Below are 19,978 nucleotides of genomic sequence, written 5' to 3'. Positions count from 1 at the left end.
ATAGTGGTTTGTTCTTGCCGCTTCCGGGTGTCAGTTTCAGCTGTAGTAGTTTGTATGTGGGGTCCAGGTTGATGTGTCTGTTGATGGATGTTCTTGCCGTTTCCGGGTGTCAGTTTCAGCTGTAGTGGTTTGTATATGGGGTCCAGGTCTATGTGTCTGTTAATGGAGTTTGTGGATGAATGCCATGCCTCATCCACAAACTCCATTAACAGACACATAGACCTGGACCCCATATACAAACCACTACAGCTGAAACTGACACCCGGAAACGGCAAGAACATCCATCAACAGACACATCAACCTGGACCCCACATACAAACTACTACAGCTGAAACTGACACCCGGAAGCGGCAAGAACAAACCACTATAAATACCGGAAGAAACATCAAAGCAGCGCTTCACAGGAGGCTCCAATAGCACTGATGATGTTCCCTAGCCAGGGAACGAAACGTTTGCAGCAAAAACTTCCAGCTCGGCGAACAGAACCACAACAACAGACACCCGAGCTACAAATCTTCAACCAGACTTTAAATGTCTGGGTCTTCTATACACAAACAACTCTGGGGTCACTTGACTCAAACATTGGAGGCTGTACATTGAGCAGGTTCCCTCCAATCCACCTGCAGGTCATGGACCTCACCAAGACATAGTGGAAAGAAAAGCAAGAAAACAATCTCTGAAGGGCACAAAAGTGGTATACATGAAATTTCATGACAAATATGTTTTCACATATATGTTCATTTATCTTCATCAACTTTGTAAGTGGGTGTCATTCTAGTTGCAATTACAAGAATGAAGGTACAGAAGTTAGGTATTCTTTGCATTGTACAATGTTAAGTGCTCCAAGGTATGAAGTCAGTCGCACATATTATATCAACAGGCTAGGACACCTTGCAAGGTGCTTGCTACTTTGTAAACTACAGTCAATGTTTCCAGGCCACAATACAATGCCTGTCCCTCTCAGCTATTATTGAAATTAATTCAAAATTTGGTATGATGTGGCCAAGAGAACCTGAGGCCAGAATTTGTCTTACTGAGTGGAGTATAATGCCTAAGGATCGCATTCAGAATGTACTGCTTTCAGATTTTCTATAGAATCATAGAATCCTTACAGTGTGGAAACAGACCCTTTGGCGCAAGAAGTCCATGCTGACCCTCCGAAGAGTAACCCACCCAGACCCATTTGTCTACCCTGCTATCCTATATTTACCCTGACTTGTGCACCTAATCTACAAATCCCTGAACACTACGGGCATTGTAACATGGCCAATTCAATCAATAAGCACATCGACCTGGACCCAATATACCGGCCACTGCAGCGGACAGCTGGAACTGACAACCGGAAGCGGCAGATTCAAACCACTACAAATGCTGGAGAAAAGATCACAGAAGAGCTTCACAGGAGGCTCCCAAGCACTGAGGATGTCACCTACACAGGGGACGAAACACCTGCAACACAAATTCCCAGCTTGGCGGACAGAACCACAACAACAAGCACCCGCGTTACAAATCTTCCCACAGATTTTGAATGAGCAAACTCGACACAGACAGTTGCCCGAGGCTGGAATTGAACTCAGCTCCCTAGTGCTGTGAGGCAGCAATGTTAACCACTGAGCCACCTTGCCACCTGCAGCTTTTACCTGCACTGTATGGATATCTGTTTAATGTTATTGTCCTTTCAAGGATGTCCTTGCAAAGTAAGGATTTGTCTTAACATTTTTTTTTACTTTGTCCACATTTTACATTGGAATGCATTTATACCTGCTGTTTCATTTTTATGTTCCTCCAAAAGAGAAGTTACATAGATTAGTAGTTAATTTTAATATTTAGTATTTTAATATTTTATACTTTAACATGACACTTTTAAAGTTTTTGGAAAAGTAAATGTTAAAGAGTTGTAGAAAATTAATTTATTTCAAATTTTGTGACAGTGCCTTAAATGGGTTCTTTAAAAGAGACCATTGGAAGGTCACTTTGGGCATTGGAACATTTTTAAATTAAGTTTTCCTTGATCACACAACTGGTGATAAATGTTTCCTTTGTGGTCAATTCCTGCTCGGGCGTTTTGAACAGCAATTGACAAGGAGAGTTCCTTGTTTTATCAGGTCTTCAGTTGGAAATTAAGGAATTTACAAGGCAGGGCTTCCCAGCTTACCTCCTTCCTTTTGAAATAAAACCTCCCTTAACTTCAGGCTGAAATTTCTTTGTTCTTCTGAATGAATGGTTTTGTATTTCCTGAGTAACCAGTGTCTGCGAACACTTGAGATAACTACATGATTATTGACTTCACTACACATGATAGACTTTAGAATATTTTAGACGTTACTCTTTGACTTGAAGAATACTATAATAGGGAGATTTTAAATAGTCCTGTGTTCAACTGCATGAATTAATTATTTATTCAGAGCTCCTTAACGTACAGCCTGCAAGAGGATTCTGGGGACAGACTCCAAGCCACTTTTTTTTCTCTCCCCCCATAAATAAAGGATATTTATACTTTCCATGTTACAATGGTTACATCATGCAATATTGACATCAGCATGTTCCTGCCCTTCCCCAGATTTTTGATAGCTGTATCATAATTGGAGAAAGTGAGGACTGCAGACACGGACATTTATTACAAACTCAAAGACTCCCACAGCTATGTGGATTGCACCTCCTCCCATCCTGCCTCCTGTAAAAACGCCATCCACTATTCCCAATTCCTCTGCCTCTGCCACATCAGCACTCAGGAGGACCAGTTCCATCACAGAACATCACAGATGGCCTCATTTTTCAAAGGCTGCAATTTTACCTTCCCCGTGGTCAACGATGCCCTCCAGCACATCTCCTCCACTTCCGTTACCTCTGGCCTTGAATCCCATCCCTCCAATTGCAGCAAGGATAGAACATCCTGGTCCTCGCCTTCCACCCCAACAACCTCTGGATACATCACATCATCCTCCGCCACTTCAGGCACCTGTAAATAAACCCCACCACTGGGGATATATTTCCCTCCCCACCTCTATCTGCTTTTCAGAGATATCATTCCCTCTGTGACTCCCTTGTCAGAACCAAACCCCTCACCAGCCCATCCCCTATTCATGACACCTTCCACTGCCACCTCAAGAAGTGAAAAACCTGCGCCCACATCTTCCCCCTCACGTCTGTCCAAGGTCCCAAAGGATCCTTCTACATCTGACAGAAATTTACCTGTACTTCCACACACATCAATCTACAGTAATCTGTTGCACCCAATGTGATCTCCTCTACACTGGGGAGACAGGACGCCAACTTGCGGATTGTTTCAGAGAACATCTCTGAGAAACCTGCCTGCACCCACCAACTCCACTGCCCCGTGGCTGAACACTTCAAGTCCCACTCCCAATCCACCAAGGACATGCAGTTCCTGGGCCTCCTCCATCGCCAAACCCTAACCACCTTCTCTTCCACCTCATCTTCCACCTTGGGACCCTGCAACCACACAAGATGAATGTGGATTTCACCAGTTTCTTCATTTTCCCTCCCTCCACCTTATCCCAGTCCCAAGCCTCAAACTCGGCAACACCTTCTTGACCTGTCCATCTCTACTCCCACCTATCCACTCCACCCTTCTCTCCTACTTATCGCTTTCACCCCCACCTTCATCTACCTACTGCATTCTCAGCTACCTTCCCCCCAGCCCCACCCTCCCTCCCATTTATCTCCCAGCCCCCCTGCCCACAGCCTAAATCCAGATGAAGGGCTTATAGCTGAAACGTTGATTCTCCTGCTCCTCGGATGCTGCTTGACCTGCTGTGCTTTTCTAGCTGTATCATACTGAGTGGGTGCTGTTAGGTGTCTTATGAAGCTGTGATTACTTATTTTCCCAAGTTCATAATGACTAAGTAATGTTTTATAAATGCCCTCTTACAATGCTATCTGTTTTCTGGTGTCCTTTCCCTAAGTTATCTGTTTATATTTGTTGGATCATGTTCAAATAATGGCTAGAAACAGGGAGTGGTGAAAATAGTCTCTTTTATTCAGCAATCACAGCACAACTTCGAGGCAGCAATAGAATCCCGAAATACAGTTCTTACAAGAGCTCCTTCATACACTATTCTGGCATATATTAAAATTCCATTATAGACTCATAGAGATGTACGATATGGAAACAGACCCTTCGGTCCAACCCGTCCATGCCGACCAGATATCCAAACCCAATCTAGTCCTACCTGCCAGCACCCAGCCCATATCCCTCCAAACCCTTCCTATTCATATACCTATCCAAAGGCCTCGTAAGTGTTGCAATTGTACCAGCCTCCACCACTTCCTCTGGCAGCTCATTCCATGCATGTACCACCCTCTGTGAAAAAGTTGCCCCTTAGGTCTCTTTTATATCTTTCCCCTCTCACCCTAAACCTATGCCCTCTAGTTCCAGCCTCCATAATTCTGGTTTTATTTTAATCCAGTTTTAATCTGTGACTATAGGATGCGCAAATAGAGTCAGAGTCACAGAGATGTTCAGACGGTTACAGACCCCAGGGAAAAGACTTTGCCTATTTATCCTATCCATGTCTCTCATTATTTTGTAAACCTCTATAAGGTCACCCCTCAGCCTCCGACGCTCCAGGGACAACAGCCCCAGCTTGTTCATCCTCTCCCTATAGCTCAAATCCTCCAATCCTGGCAACATCCTTGTAAATCTTTTCTGAACCCTGTGCTGCTGAACAAAGAGACCTTGGAGTGCAGGTTCACAGCTCCTTGAAAGTGGAGTCGCAGGTAGATAGGATAGTGAAGAAGGCATTTCGTATGCTTTCCTTTATTGGTCAGAGTATTGAGTACAGGAGTTGGGAGGTCATGTTGCGGATGTACAGGATATTGGTTAGGCCACTGTTGGAATATTGCTTGCAATTCTGGTCTCCTTCCTAACGGAATGTTGTTCTTCACTGTCCACTACACTTCCAATTTTCGTGTTGTCAGCAAACTTACTAACTATACCTCTTATGCTCACATCCAAATCATTTATATAAATGACGAAGAATAGTGAGAGGGGAAAGATATAAAAGAGACCTAAGGGACAACTTTTTCACACAGAGGGTGGTATGTGTATGGAATGAGCTGCCGATGATGGAGGCGAGTACAATTGCAACATTTAAAAGGCATCTGGATGGGTATATGAATAAGATGGGTTTAGAGGGTTATGGGCCAGATGCTGGCAAGTGAGACTAGATTGGGTTGGGATATCTGGTCGGCATGGACGAGTTCGACTAAATGGTCTGTCTGTAACCATCTGAACATCTCTGTGACTCTGACTCTATTTGCGCATCCTGTAGTCACAGATTAAAACTGGATTAAAATAAAACCAGAATTATGGAGGCTGAACATCTGAAACAACAACAGAAATTGCTGGAGAAACTCAGTAGGTCTGGCAGCATCTGTGGAGAGAGAGCAGAGTTAACATTTTGAGTCCAATGATCACCTTCAAGACAAATAGCAGCTTGAGAAATGCTGTATATCTGCTGATGAGAGGAAGTGGAGCAGAAAGGATTAAGCAGACATGTGAATACAGAGCCCAGACAAGAGAGAAAATAAGGCAGGCAGGCAAAGGAATTGTTGGTAATAAGCCAGGGAAGGAGAAAGCTGGTGAAGAGGATCATGAGGAGGTGAAAATGAGTTGACTGTGTTGAAAGCAGCCCACAGGGCCTGGGGTGTGAGGGTGGGTAAGGACATGAAAGGAACCTTCCTTCTTCCCCCAACTCTGTCTCCTGACACCACCCCTCCAAACGTAACTAGGACAGAACGCCCCTGGTGCTCACCTTCCACCCTACCAACCTTCGCATAAACCAAATCATCTGCCGACATTTCCGCCACCTCCAAAAAGACCCCACCACCAGGGATATATTTCCCTCCCCACCCCTTTCCGCCTTCCGTAAAGACCATTCCCTCCGTGACTACCTGGTCAGGTCCACACCACCCCCAACAACCCACTCTCCCATCCTGGCACCTTCCCCTGCCTCCGCAGGAATTGCAAAACCTGCGCCCACACCTCCTCCCTCACCTCCGTCCAAGGCCCTAAAGGAGCCTTCCACATCCATCAAAGTTTTACCTGCACATCCACCAATATCATTTATTGCATCCATTGCTCCCGATGTGGTCTCCTCTACATTGGGAAGACTGGACGCCTCCAAGCAGAGTGCTTTAGGGAACATCCCTGGGACACCTGCACCAATCAACCACACCGCCCTGTTGCCCAACATTTCAACTCCCCCTCCCACTCTGCCGAGGACATGGAGGTCCTGGGCCTCCTTCACCGGTGCTCCCTCACCACCAGACGCCTGGAGGAAGAACGTCTCATCTTCCGCCTCGGAACACTTCAACCCCAGGGCATCAATGTGGACTTCAACAGTTTCCTCATTTCCACTTCCCCTACCTCACCCGAGTTCCAAATTTCCAGCTCAGCACTGTCCCCATGACTTGTCCGGACTTGTCCTTTCTGCCTATCTTCTTTTCCATCTATCCACTCCACCCTCTCCTTCCTGACCTATCACCTTCATCTCCTCCCCCACTCACCTATTGTACTCTATGCTACTTTCTCCCCACCCCCACCCTCCTCTAGCTTATCTCTCCGCACTTCAGGCTCTCTGCCTTTATTCCTGATGAAGGACTTTTGCCTGAAATGTCGATTTTACTGTTCCTCGGATGCTGCCTGAACTGCTGTGCTCTTCTAGCACCACTAATCCAAAATCTGGTTTCCAGCAACCATACTCATTGTTTTTACCTAGATACTTACTATCCCTACTGACTTCTGCTTTATTCAGTAAAGGACTTAGTTTTATCCTGCTGAGACCCTACCACAATGAATTTCAGGCACAAAATGATATTGAACTCTTCTTCCATCGCCTTTGTGTCTTTGCCCAATTATTTGGACAAGAGTCCTCACCGTCCCACAGATCCCTTCATCCATTTCCACCTGAACTGCTCCCTCTAGCCTTTTGCCTGTACTTGCCCTGTTCATTGAAAACTGTTGATGTGACATTGATTGCCTTAATTTCTCTGACCTTGTCACCCGTTATATCCCTCTGGACTTCATGTTCTAAGACCCAACTCTGACTTTGTACTCAAGCCTGCCAACAAGAGCGATGTTGCTGTTGTCTGACTCTGCACTGCATAAGCTGAGTGTCAACTCTTCAAGACCTCCTCCTATCTCCCCAAACCATGACTCCACCATTTGACATTGGGCTATAGTGTCCATTGTCTGTAATGATTACTGTACTTAGCTAGTGATCCACCATCCTCCCACACCCCACTCCACAGCTTCCAAGCTCACGATTCCCCAGCCCTATACAGCCCACTTTTACCATCTTCTCAAAATCTATAAACAGGTCTACCCAGGCAGACTCATGGCTTCGCCTGTTCTTCCCCCACTGAACTTATTTCTTCCCACCTTGATTCGATTTCTTTTCTACTCTTGTCCAGTCTTATCCAACTTACATCCATGATTCTTCTGACCCTTTGCATTTGTTTCAAAACTTCCAGTTTGCAGGCATCAGCCACCTCCTCTTCACTATGGACATGCAATCCCTCTACATGTCTATCCCCTTTCAGAATGGTCTTACAGCTCTCTGGTTCTTCCTCATTCGAAGGCCTGAATCATCCCCATCCACCATGGCCATCCTCCACCTGACTCGTCTTCATTTTGAACAACTTTTCCTTTAACTCTTTTCATTTTTCTCAGATCAAATTTGTGACCATTGGTAGTTGCATGGGCCCCAGTTATGCTTATTTTTGGGGTATGTAGAACATTCCCTGTTCCGATCCTATTTGTGCCCCATCCACCTCCCCCACACCCTCCTTAACGACTCTTTATCTAGTACATAGATTACATCATTGGCATTGCTTCTTTCTCTTGTTCAGAATTGGAAAAATTGATCAATTTCACATCCAATTTCCACCCAGCTCTATCTTCACCTGATTCATCTCTGACTCAACCCTGCCTTTCCTCAATATCTCTGTTTCTGTTTCTAGGAAGAGGCTGACCACCGATATCCATTACAAACTCACCGACTCCTACAATTACTTGGACTAAACATTCTCATACCCTGCTACATGTAAGGACTCAATTCCTATCTCCCAGTTTCTCCATTTCCATTGTATCTATTCTGATGATACAGTTTTTCACAAGGGTTTCTCAGAAATGTCCATCTTTTTCCTCAACTGAGAATTCCCTGCCACCATGTTTGACAGGAACCATTTCTTGCACTTCTGCCCTCACCCCTTCTCTTCTTTCCCATAAAAGGGCAGGGACCCAACCTCACCAGAATCTAAATTTGAAGGATAGTAAGCCACCATTTCAACCACCTCCAGTGGGATGCCATCACCAGACATACATTCCCAGTCAGCGTTTCAAAGGGATCATTCCACTATGACACTGTGGTCCCTCCTTCTCCATTTCCAGTACCTCTACATACCCACGGCTCCATCCCATGCATTACAGAAACTGTAACACCTATTCCCCGCTTCCCTCCCCCCGCCGATTTACCTTCTCTGTCCTCTCTATCTAAGGCCACAGACTACCTTCTAGGTAATGCAGCAAATTTACCTGCACTTCACTCAATCTAATCTACAGTATTTGCTGTTCACAATGTGGTCTCCTGTAAATTGCTAGACAAAGTGCAGACTGGATGACCTGTTTGCGAAGCGCCTACATTATATCCATAAAAATACTCTCAAGCTTCCAATAGCCTGCCATCTTAAGCCACTATTGTGTTTCCTGACCAACATTTTTGCCTCGAGCCTGCTGCGGTGCTCCAGCAACATTCAGTGCAAGCCGCAAGAACAGTATCAAATTTTCAGCTTGGGACCTAAAGAAAAGGCTTGTGTCTTGTTCCATGCTCCTGCATCTGGCTTGGATTCGTGTAATGTATGGTTCCCTTTTATGTTTACTACTAGTTTTTTCCTTGTAGTCTCTTTGTGTGCCTCTTATTTTCTTGTTAGAATCTGCTCTGAACTTTTTATTCAGCTTGATTGCCTATTGTTCTATTATCACATCAATTGTTAAAATATTCAATTTTGACTCTCAAGTTAATAATTTTTACGCTTCTTTGTACCTGTCCTTTTCCGTAACTGCTTTAGTTGATGTAACATTATGTGTTTCCCAAATGTTCTTTCACCAAAACACAGAAGGTTATATTTTAAAAACAAAGTTGATGGATGTGGAGATTACTGGCAAGCCAAAATTTGTTGCCTACTCTGAATTATTAAGACAAAGAGTGTGCGTCAGAGTTATGCAGCCAGACCAAGTAAGGATGGTAAATTCCCTTCCTGAAAGGACAGAAGTGAACTCATTGTGGCAACATTCACAATGATTACTTGATCACCTTTAGGCTATGATTTGGAGATGCTGGTGTTGGACTGGGGTGTACACAGTTAAAACTCACACAACACCAGGTTATAGTCCAACAGGTTTAATTGGAAGCACACTAGCTTTCAGAGTGACGTTCAATCACCTGATGAAGGAGCGTCGCTCCGAAAGCTAGTGTGCTTCCAATTATACCTGTTGGACTATAACCTGGTGTTGTGTGATTTTTAACCTTTAGGCTAACTTTTTAAAATTCCACATTATTTTATTGAATTTAAATTTCACCATTTCAAATTTCATTTAATTCATCTCCAGGTCCCCAGATCATTAACCTAGGGTTCCGAATTACTAGTCTACATAACATTATTACTATGATGCCATCACCTTCCTGCCCTCCTCATTCCTCAGAACTGGATTTGCTTTTTTTCTCATAGGGCTAGAAAAATTCTGATATTTTAGCAGCTCCTCTATTCTTCCAACCTAACAGATCCTTAACAGTATACAACCTCTCCAGTGCTACAATCATTTCTGTGACTAATATTGCCAGTAACCCACTTCACCCTATCCAAAATGTTTCCTCCCATACTTTGCTAAGCACCCCTTCTTCCCCAACCATGCTGTCATCTCCACCATTTTTAAAATGTATTTATTCATTTTTGGGGGATGTGGCTGTCGCTGGCTGGCCAGCATTTATTGCCTGGTTCTATAGTTGCCCTTCAGAAGGTGGTAATGAGTTGACTTCTTGAACTGCTGCAGTCCACCTGCTATGGGTTGACCAACAATGGCATTAGAGAGCGAAGTCCAAGTTTTGACCCAGCGACAGTGAAGGAACAACGATATATTTTCAAGTCAGGATGGTGAGTGGCTTGGACCTTGAAGGTGATAATGTTCTCACATATCTGCTACCCTTGTCCTTCTGATGGAAATGGTAGTAGGTTTGGAAGATGCTGTCGAGGGATCTTTAGCAAATTTGTGCAGTACATCTTGTAGATAGTACACACTGCTGCTACTGAGCATTAGTGGTGAAAAGTGTGGATCCATGTGGATACAGTGTCAATCAAGCAGGCTGCTTTGTCCTGAATGGTGTTAAGCTGCTTGAGTGTTGTTGGTGCTGTACCTGTCCAGGTGAGTGGAGAGTATTCTATCACACTCCTGACTTGTGTCTTGTAGATGATGGACAGACTTTCAGGTGTCAGGAGATAAGTTACTCACCACGGGATTCCTAGCCTCTGGTTTCTCCTATAGCTACTGCATTCATGTAGTGAGTCCAGCTGAATTTCTCTTCAATGATAACTCCCAGGATATTGATAGTGGGGGTTCAGTGATGGTAACACCGTTGAATGTCGAGGGGCAGTGGTTCGTTTGTCTCTGATTGGAGATGGTCATAGCCTAGCATTTGTATGGCATGATTCTTACTTGCTACTTCTCAGCCCAAGCCTGGATATTGTCCAGATCTTGTTGCATTTGGACATGACTGCTTTAGTGTCTGAGGAGACACAAATAGTACTGAACATTGTGCATTCATCGATGAGCATCCTTACTTATCACCTAATGATGAAGGGATGGTTATTGATGAAGCAGCTGAGGACGGTTGGGCCTAGGACACTACCCTGAGGAACTCCTGCAGAGATGTCCTGGAGCTGAGATGACTGACATCCAACAGCTACGACCATCTTCCTATTTGTCAGGTCTGACTCTAACCCCCGGAGAGTTTACCCCCTAATACCCATTGATTCAGTTTTGCTCAGGCTCCTTGATGCCACACCCGGGTGAAGGCAGCCTTGATCTCAAGGGCTGTCACTCTCACCTCACCATCTGGAATTCAGTTCTTTTGTCCATGTTTGAACCAAGGCTGTAATGAGGTCAGGAGCTGAGTGGCCCTAGCGGAACCCAAACTAGGCATCACTGAGCAGGTTATCAATCAGCAGATGCTGTGTGATAGCACTGTTGATGACACCATCCATCACTTTACTAATGATGGAGAGTTGACTGATGGGTCAGTATTTGGCCAGGTTGGATTTGTCCTTTTTATATCCAGGACATAACTGGGCAATTATCCGCATTGTCGGGTAGATACCTGGAACTGGACTGGAACAGCTTGGCTCAAGGAGTGGCGTGTTCTGGAGCACGTCTTCAGGACTATTGCCAGAATATTGTCAAGGCCTGTAGCCTTTGCAGTATCCAGTACCTCCAACTATTTCTTGATAGCATGTGGAATGAAAGGAATTGGCTGAGTCTTGAAATAGTATCTGAAATGCTGGGGATCACTGGAGGAGGCCGAGATGGATCATCTATCTAGCACTTCTGGCTGAAGGGATTGCTGTAAAGATTTCAGCCTTATCTTTTGCACTGATGTGCTGGGCTCTTCCATTAGCCTCCTCCTCCAGTGAGTTGTGTAATCATCTACCGCCACTCACCACTGGATGTGGCTGGACTGCAGAGCTTAGATCTGATCCTTTGGTTGTGGGATCACTTATGTGGATGTCACTTGCTGCTTATGCTGTCTGGCATGCAAGTAGTTCTGCTTGGTGGCTTCACCAGGTTGACACCTCATCTACCAAGCATGCCTGGTGCTGTTCCTGGCATGCCCTCCAGTATTCTCCATGAACCAGTGTTGATCTCCTGGCTTGATGGTAATGGTTGATTGGAGGATGTGCCAGGCCTTAGGTTATAGATTGTGCTGTAGTACAATGCTGCTGCTGTTGATGGCCCACAGTGCCTTTGTTTGAAGTCTGTCCCATTTAGCATGGTGATAGTGACGCACAACACAATGAAGGTTATTCTCAATGTGATGGTGGGACTTTGTCTCCAACAGGACTATGCAGTGGTCACTCTGACTGATACTATCATGGACAGATGTATCTGTAGATGTCACATTGGTAAAGATGAGGTCAAGCATGTCAATCTCTCTTATTGTTCCCTGCACCACCTGCCGAAGACCCAGTCTAACATCTATGCTCTTTACAACCCGACCAGCTCGATTAGTCGAACTGCTGCTGAGCCACTCTTGGTGGTGGACATTGAAATCCCCTAGCCAAAGGACATTGTGTGCCCTTGCCACCCTCAGTGCTTCCTCCAAGTGTTATTCAACATGGAGGAGTACTGATTCATCAGCTGAGGGAGGACGGTACGTGATCATCAGCAGGAGATTTCCTTGCCCATGTTTAACCTGAAGGCATGAGATTTCACAGGATCTGGAGTCAATGTTGAGGACTCCCAGGGCAACTCCCTCCTGACTGTATCCCACCGTGCCACCATCTCTGGTCAGTCTGTTCTGCAAGTGAGACAGGACATATCCAGGGATGGTGAAAGTGGTGTCTGGGACATTTTCTCTAAGGTATGATTCCGTGAGGATGACTATGTCAGGCTGTTGCTTGACTAGCCTGTGGGACAGTTTTCCCAATTTTGGCACTAGCCTCCAGACGTTAGTGAAGAGGACTTTGCAGGGTTTACAAAGCTATTTCTGCTATTGTCTTTTCCTGTCAATGCCAGGTGATCCATCTGGTTTCGTTTCTTTGATACTTTTTTAGTGATTGGTAGAACTGAATGGCCATTTCACGGGGCAATTGAGAGTTAACCACTTTGCTGTGGATCTGGAGTCACATGAAGGCTAGTCCAGGTAAGGGTGGCAGATTTCCTTTCCTGACGGACTGTAGTGAACCAGATGGATTTTTCCAACAATCAACATCATCAGTAGATTCTTAATGCCAGATTTTTTTAAAAATTGATTCCAAATTCCGCCATCTGCCATGATGGGATTCAACCCCAGAACATTATTTGGGTCTCTACATTAATAGCTGAAAATGTGTTGCTGGAAAGGCGCAGCAGGTCAGGCAGCATCCAAAGAGTAAGAGAATCAATGTTTCAGGCATGAGCCCTTCTTCAGAAACGTTGATTCTCCTGTTCCTTGGATGCTGCCTGACCTGCTGCACTTTTCCAGCAACACATTTTCAACTCTGATCTCCAGCATCTGCAGTCCTCACTTTCTCCTCTCTAGATTAATAGTCTAGTGACAATACTACTGGGTCGTTGTCTTCCCAAACTTGCCAAGGACATATTCGACATTCCCACAAGCTGTTTGTACTCTCCCATCCTTCAATACTGAAAATATTTGAGTGCTGTGCTGTCTGAAGATTTTTGTGCCATCTGTCTCTTCCTACCTTGCCAGATGGGCATCCACTTCCTAATTGTGTGTAGCTGTGGGGTGCCCATCTTCTTGAATATGCACTCAGGGAATTATAGGTAACAGTCTTAACTGTCCCATCGTGCATTGACCTATGTGTTTATAGTACAATTGCCCTCATTTTAAAGCACTTGCCACCTCCCCCCCACTATACCAAATTCTTAAGAATGCTACTAGTTTATGTATTAGCTTCATGATTTATGTTTATATGTTAATTTTTCCAGTTAAATTCAAGCTCACGGGTAAGAAAGTTCATTTGTTATATTTTAAACCCATATTTTTCTAGATGTTGGTCATATATAGGACCAATGAATAGAAAGTCACAAGAAATATCACTCTCTACAAGTGGTTGTATACAAGCTGGTATAATACAACATGAAGTGATGCATGCACTTGGTTTTCAACATGAACATACCAGGACTGATCGGGATAAATATATTGATATCATAATAAGTAATATTGAACCAGGTAAGGTGATTTTATAATGTCACTTGTAAATGAGTATCTTTCTTTCCAAATATGACCATTTTTCCCATAAGTTCTAGAGCAGACCAGTACATTGGAAAGTTATATATTATATTGTAGAGAATTAAAGTGCGGACTGCTTCCCTTTAAGGTATTTCAATATCGGGGATACATTTTGGGTTTCAATTTAGCATATAACTTCAGACTGCCTAACATATTAAATAATCCTTTTCACAAAGTTAGATGTATATGATTTCATGTGGTAACTGGTTTGTTTGAACTGGCTTCTTGTCTTTATTCCATGTATATAGTCTTTTGGAGCATAATATTAAATTGATTGATACTATTCAGAAATATTGGCTATTGAAGTACTGCTAGGAATACAGTATGGTCTGAATTATTTCTATATATTGTTCACTTTCTGCTAAATTAAATTGAGGTGAGCTGGATTTAATGTTCTATTGGCTAAGTCAAAGTTGCTTTGAATTTTTTGAAGGGTTTTTCAGCATGAGGCCCAATGAGTTATCTCATCTTACTGCCTTACCTTATCAATCGCATATTATTAATTATCTACTACATTATACATCATTTCTCACTTCCAATTCCATCTCTATCTTACCACATGTCATTCCTGGAATATTTCACCGGTCGGCAGGTGTCTGCTGAGAGACCAGCATCCCTTCAATCTTTTCCACTTTTAAAAGGCTGCTGTGCATCTGGATGAACACAAGCATTCCAAAACAGTCCTAACCGTCAGAATGCGGACATGTCACAGAATGGGAAAATGACTCTGCCAGGAACCTAGTGGTCCAGGTGGAAAGGTGATGCAGGTGATAGCCTGTTCCTGGAGGTTTGGGAGAGGAGGCTGTGCCACCCACTTTCATCTCACTCAATCCCTTCCTTTTCTCTCACTTCAGTAGATAGCCCATAATAGTGCAGACTGAGGTTGTACAGATGGAGAACTGCCAGATATTCAGCTCCTCACTACAAAGAGAGAATCCTGTCCCTCCTAGGAGAAAACCAGGGCTCCTGTTAAGGCGGTGCCAAGACATCCATATCCCACTACCAAATATCCACATTCTTTTCCCGATAATCCACACCGTAAACTCCACGGGCTTCACACTTATCCAGGTCCCCAACCAATCCGTCTACATCACAGAATCACAAAGTGCTATGGTACAGAAGGAGGCCATTTGACTCATTGTGCCTACATTGGCTTGTTAAATAAGTATCATTACCTACTGCCAATTTTCTGCCATTTCTCTACCATTGCACATTATTTTATACCCTACTGAATCTGTTTCCACATTTTCAGGCAGTGCATTCCTCACCCTAACTACTCACTGTGTGAATCATTTTTCCTGACATCATCCTTGCTTCTTTTGCAGATTACTTTAAATCTATGTTGGAAAAGCGCAGCAGGTCAGGCAGCAACCAAGGAGCAGGAGATTCGACGTTTCAGGCATGAGCCCTTCTTCAGGAATGTCGATTTCAGGCTCATGCCCGAAACATTGATTCTCCTGCTCCTTAGATGCTGCCTGACCTGCTGCGCTTTTCCAGCAACACACTCTCTATTCTGATCTCCAGCATCTGCAGTCCTCACTTTCTGCTTTAAATCTATGTCCTCATGTACTTGTTCCTTTACAAGTAGAAAAATCTCTCCTTACCTACTTTAGCAAGCCCCTCATGATTTTGAAAAAAACTGTATCAGTTCTCTTCTAACATTCTTCTCTTCAAGCATAACACTCCCAATTTCTACAATCTATCCTCAGAAGTGAAGCTTTCATTCCTGGGAATGTTCTGGAACCTATCCTCCTGATAGTGTGGCACCCAGAAATGTCCACAATATTTCATCTAAATTCTAACAAATGTTTAACAAATTCAATATCACCTCCCTGCTCTTGTATTCTGTGTTCCTATAATTAAAGCTGAGAACACTATATGATTTATTAACAGTTCTCTCCATCTGTTCTGCTACTTTCAAAGATATGCGCTCCTGCACCTGCCTACTTTTCCCACCTAGCTCCAGGTATACAGGGTGACCATGTCGTATGTGATCATTGAGTCATACAGAGATCATTCACTTCCCCCACTTAAAGCCAAGGTGCTCTTGACTATTGATGACACCATCCTCACCCTCCCACAGTTCCCTGTTTGCAGCCTTGTTTTACTGTATACCTCCATGCAGATACTATGCCTCCCCTGTCACTGCTATATTCCTTCCTCTTCCAGATCCTCCAGTCCTAAAGTCTGACTTGATGATTCTCACTCCTTCAGACATGTCAGCCATTTGACCCCTCTCCCCTTTTCATCTTAATTTATAGAGTCATACAAATGTACAGCACGGAAACAGAACCTTCAGTTCAACTCGTCCATGCTGACCAGATATCCCAACCCAATCTAGTCCCACCTGCCAGCACCTGGCCCATATCCCGCCAAACTTTCCTATTCATATATTCATCCAAATGCCTCTTAAATGTACCAGCCTCCACCACATCCTCTGACAGCTCATTCCATACACGTACCACCCTCTGCGTGAAAAATTTGCCTCTTTGGTCTCTTTTATATCTTTCCCCTCTCTCCCTAAACCAATGCCCTCTAGTTCTGGACACCCCACCCCAGGGAAGAGACTTTGTCTATTTATCCTATCCATGCCCCTCATGATTTTGTAAGCCTCTATAAGAACCTGGCCTACCCTCCCAAACTGCAGAAACATCCATCCCTTGACTGGAAACATGCCAAATAAATGCCTGACCATAGCCAATTGCCTGGATACGGGAGGCTGTCTTTGATGTACTGTGCCAGAAGCCCCGATAGTGATTACCACCATAGTATCTGCACAGAATATCAATGAGAACTACTTCACTAAGACTTTGAGACATGGCCGCCTGCTTGCTACAAATGCAATCTGTTTGCTGCATAAGCTCCTGGCATGTGGCGCAGGTTTGAGATTGATATAGGACACTGCCATACAGCAAGCTGTGCATCCCCTGGACAGAGGATTGCTGACCAGCAAAGCAAGCTGCCTGGTTGTGTGACTACACTATTTGACAAAGCAAGGCAGGGAAATCATGGATGGTGCGAGCATGCAGATAGGTACTAAATAAGCAAGCAGTAAGAAAGCAAATGAGCGACCCTGAGATGCAACCTGGTCCAATCTTAAAAATCACACAACACCAGGTTATAGTCCAACAGGTTTAATTGGAAGCACGCACACACACACACACTTTCTCACACTCACAACCCCACCCCAGACAGACAGACAGACACACAGACAGACAAAGACCCACATGCACACATATATTTTGTGGGGTGAATTTGTATTGCAGAGTTACATTGCACTTTGCTCAAAAACTGCATACATTCATGTAGAACTCTGAGCTCAAAAACTGCAAGAATTTATGTAAAACACTGTTATCTCACTTATTAGATTAGAATCAATCTAAACATCAGGTCATAGACAGAGAACACAGGGGGCTAACACCTTCAACATATTGTCTAGCTATCACCTTTGTGGATTTTGTGATTTACACATGAAAGAAGTGAAACTATCACTTTATTCTAACAGATGAAAGGTTTAACAGACAATCAATTTTTCAATGTATAATTTCAGTTACATCACACTGCAAATTTTTGCTATAAATTCAGTGTTACGATCGAGCCCTCCACAATCACCTGATGAAGGAGCGTCGCTCCGAAAGCTAGTGTGCTTCCAATTTAACCTGTTGAACTATAACCTGGTGTTGTGTGATTTTTAACTTTGTACACCCCAGTCCAACACCGGCATCTCCAAATCATGGTCCAATCTTGATCTGGATGTCTGTCCATGAGCACAAAGTTTCCTATTTCCTGATGTCAAGACAGGCCTCGTTGGTTGTCTTATTTAATTCTGCCAGCTTTCATTAATTCTCATTCATTTCACCATAGCCCATGTTCCTCAAACCTAGTTAGATTCTGCCCATTATTATGATCCCTGCTGATGTTGATACTGGACAAGTGTAAAGGCTTGGTACACATAATTTTGGACTGAATCTTATGATATTTTATCTGAGTTTTATCGAGAACTTTTCTCTCTGAAGCTTAATGAAGACTGGTGAATTTGTCACACTATCATCCCAAATTTGCCTTATTAATTATCTACCCATCCATATAGCGCCCCTCTTGTTCAGTGCTAGCTCAATTCTACCACTCACTGTAACCAGAGTCGAAAAGTATGGTCGAAAATGCACAGCAGGCCAGGCAGCATCCAAGGAGCAGGAGAATCGACATTTCAGGCATGGGTCCTTCATCAGGAATGTGGGGTGGGAAGGGGGAAGAGGGCCGAGAGATAAATAGGATATTGGGAGTGGGGGTGAGATAGCTGGAAAGGCGATAGGTAGATGTAGGTGGGGGGTGATGGTGATAGGTCAGAGGGGAGGGTGGAGCGGATAGGTGGGAAGAAAGCTGGACAGGTAGGACAGGTCAAGACGGGGACGCCAAGTTGGAGGAGTGGATCTGGGATGAGATGGAGGGAGGGGAGATCAGGAAACTGGCGAAGTTGCCATTAATGCCATGTGGTTATAGGGTCCCAAGGCGGAAGTTGAGGCTTTCTTCCTCCAGACATCAGGTGCCTTGGATTTGGCGATGGAGGAGGCTCAGGACTCATATGTCCATGGCAGTGTGGAGAGGGAGTTGAAGTGGTTGGCCACAGGGCAGTGGACTTGTTTGGTGTGTGTGTCTCGGAGTTGTTCCCTGAAACATAGAACTAAGAATCCTTACAGTGTAGAAACAGGCCATTTGGCCCAACAAGTCTATACTGACCCTCCAAGGAGTTACCCATCCAGATCCATTCCCCTACCTGATTAGTCTACATTTACCCCTAATTAATGCATCTAACCTACACATCCCTGAACACTATGGGCAATTTAGCATGGCCAATTCACCTGACCTGCACATCTTTGGATTATGGGAGGAAGCTTACTAGACACGGGGAGACTGTACAAACTCCACACAGACCATCGCCCAAGGCTGGAATCGAACCTGGATCCCTGATGCTGTGAAGCACCAGTGCTAACCACTCAGTCACCATGCTGTCCTGCAAGTTGGCGGCCTGTCTCCTCAATGTAGAGGAGACCACATCGAGAACAACGGATACAGTAGATGAGGTGTTGGATGTACGGGAAAATCTCTCTGCTGGACGTAGAAGGATCCTTTGTAGCTTGGCTGGAAATGATGGGGGAGGTATGCTTGCAGGTTTTGCATCTCTTGTGGCATTTCTTGAACAACTTAATTGATTCTGCCTTCATCACACCCTGAGATTACACATTCCAGATCCTAAGCACTCTCTCTGCAAAGATGATTTGATTTGATTTGTTGTAGTCACATGTACGTAAGTTTTTTGTTCTTTATTCATTCACGGGATGACGGTGTCACTGGCTATGCAGCATTTATTGCTCATCTCTGATTGTCCATAGGGCAGTTAATAGTCAACCACATTGCTGTGGGTCTGGAGTCACAAGTAGGCCAGATCAAGTAAAAAAAGTATGAGTTCGGTCTGTTTTATACCTTTCCCCTCTCACCCTGTTGTTGAAGGTGGAACTATAGTCTGAGTAAGAGTCTGATGGAGGTATCTTTGTTGTCCAGATGTTACAGGGATGAGTGTAGTGGAAGGGAAATAGCGTCCACTGTGGACCTGTTTCATTGGTAGGTAAATTGCGGAGCATCGAGGCAGGCAAGACTTGATGTGGACCATGACCAGCCAGTCAAAACATCTCATGATTATGGAGGTCAGAGCCATGAGGTGGTAGCTGTTAAGGCACATTCCATAAGCTTTCTTTGGTATGAGATGATGTTGTCCTCTTTTAAGGGGTGGGTATTTTGGGTTTTAGAGGGAGAGGTTGATGATGTAAGTGAATACCTCCACCAGCTGGCCCACACAGGACCTAAGTGCATGGCCTGGGACTCTGTCCAGGCCCATTGCTTCCTTTGGGTTGACTCTCAGGAAGACTGATCTGACATCTGCAATGGTGATA

General features: G+C 44.3%; 1 protein-coding gene across 1 annotated transcript in view; it reads left to right on the top strand.

Annotated features, from left to right (window-relative positions):
- The window catches only part of LOC132824531 (hatching enzyme 1.2-like), a 55,342-nt gene that overhangs the window by 8,340 nt on the left and 27,024 nt on the right, over positions 1–19,978 (top strand). The window contains exon 3 of the mRNA XM_060839165.1: positions 13,789–13,970. Within this exon, the coding sequence (XP_060695148.1) occupies positions 13,789–13,970 (182 nt within the window). The remainder of the gene's footprint in view (positions 1–13,788; positions 13,971–19,978) is intronic.

Source organism: Hemiscyllium ocellatum, chromosome 18, assembly GCF_020745735.1.
Source record: "Hemiscyllium ocellatum isolate sHemOce1 chromosome 18, sHemOce1.pat.X.cur, whole genome shotgun sequence".
Lineage (NCBI taxonomy): Eukaryota > Metazoa > Chordata > Chondrichthyes > Orectolobiformes > Hemiscylliidae > Hemiscyllium > Hemiscyllium ocellatum.
The sequence above is the reverse complement of the archived record's forward strand: the minus strand, read 5'-3'. Positions and strand labels throughout refer to the sequence as shown.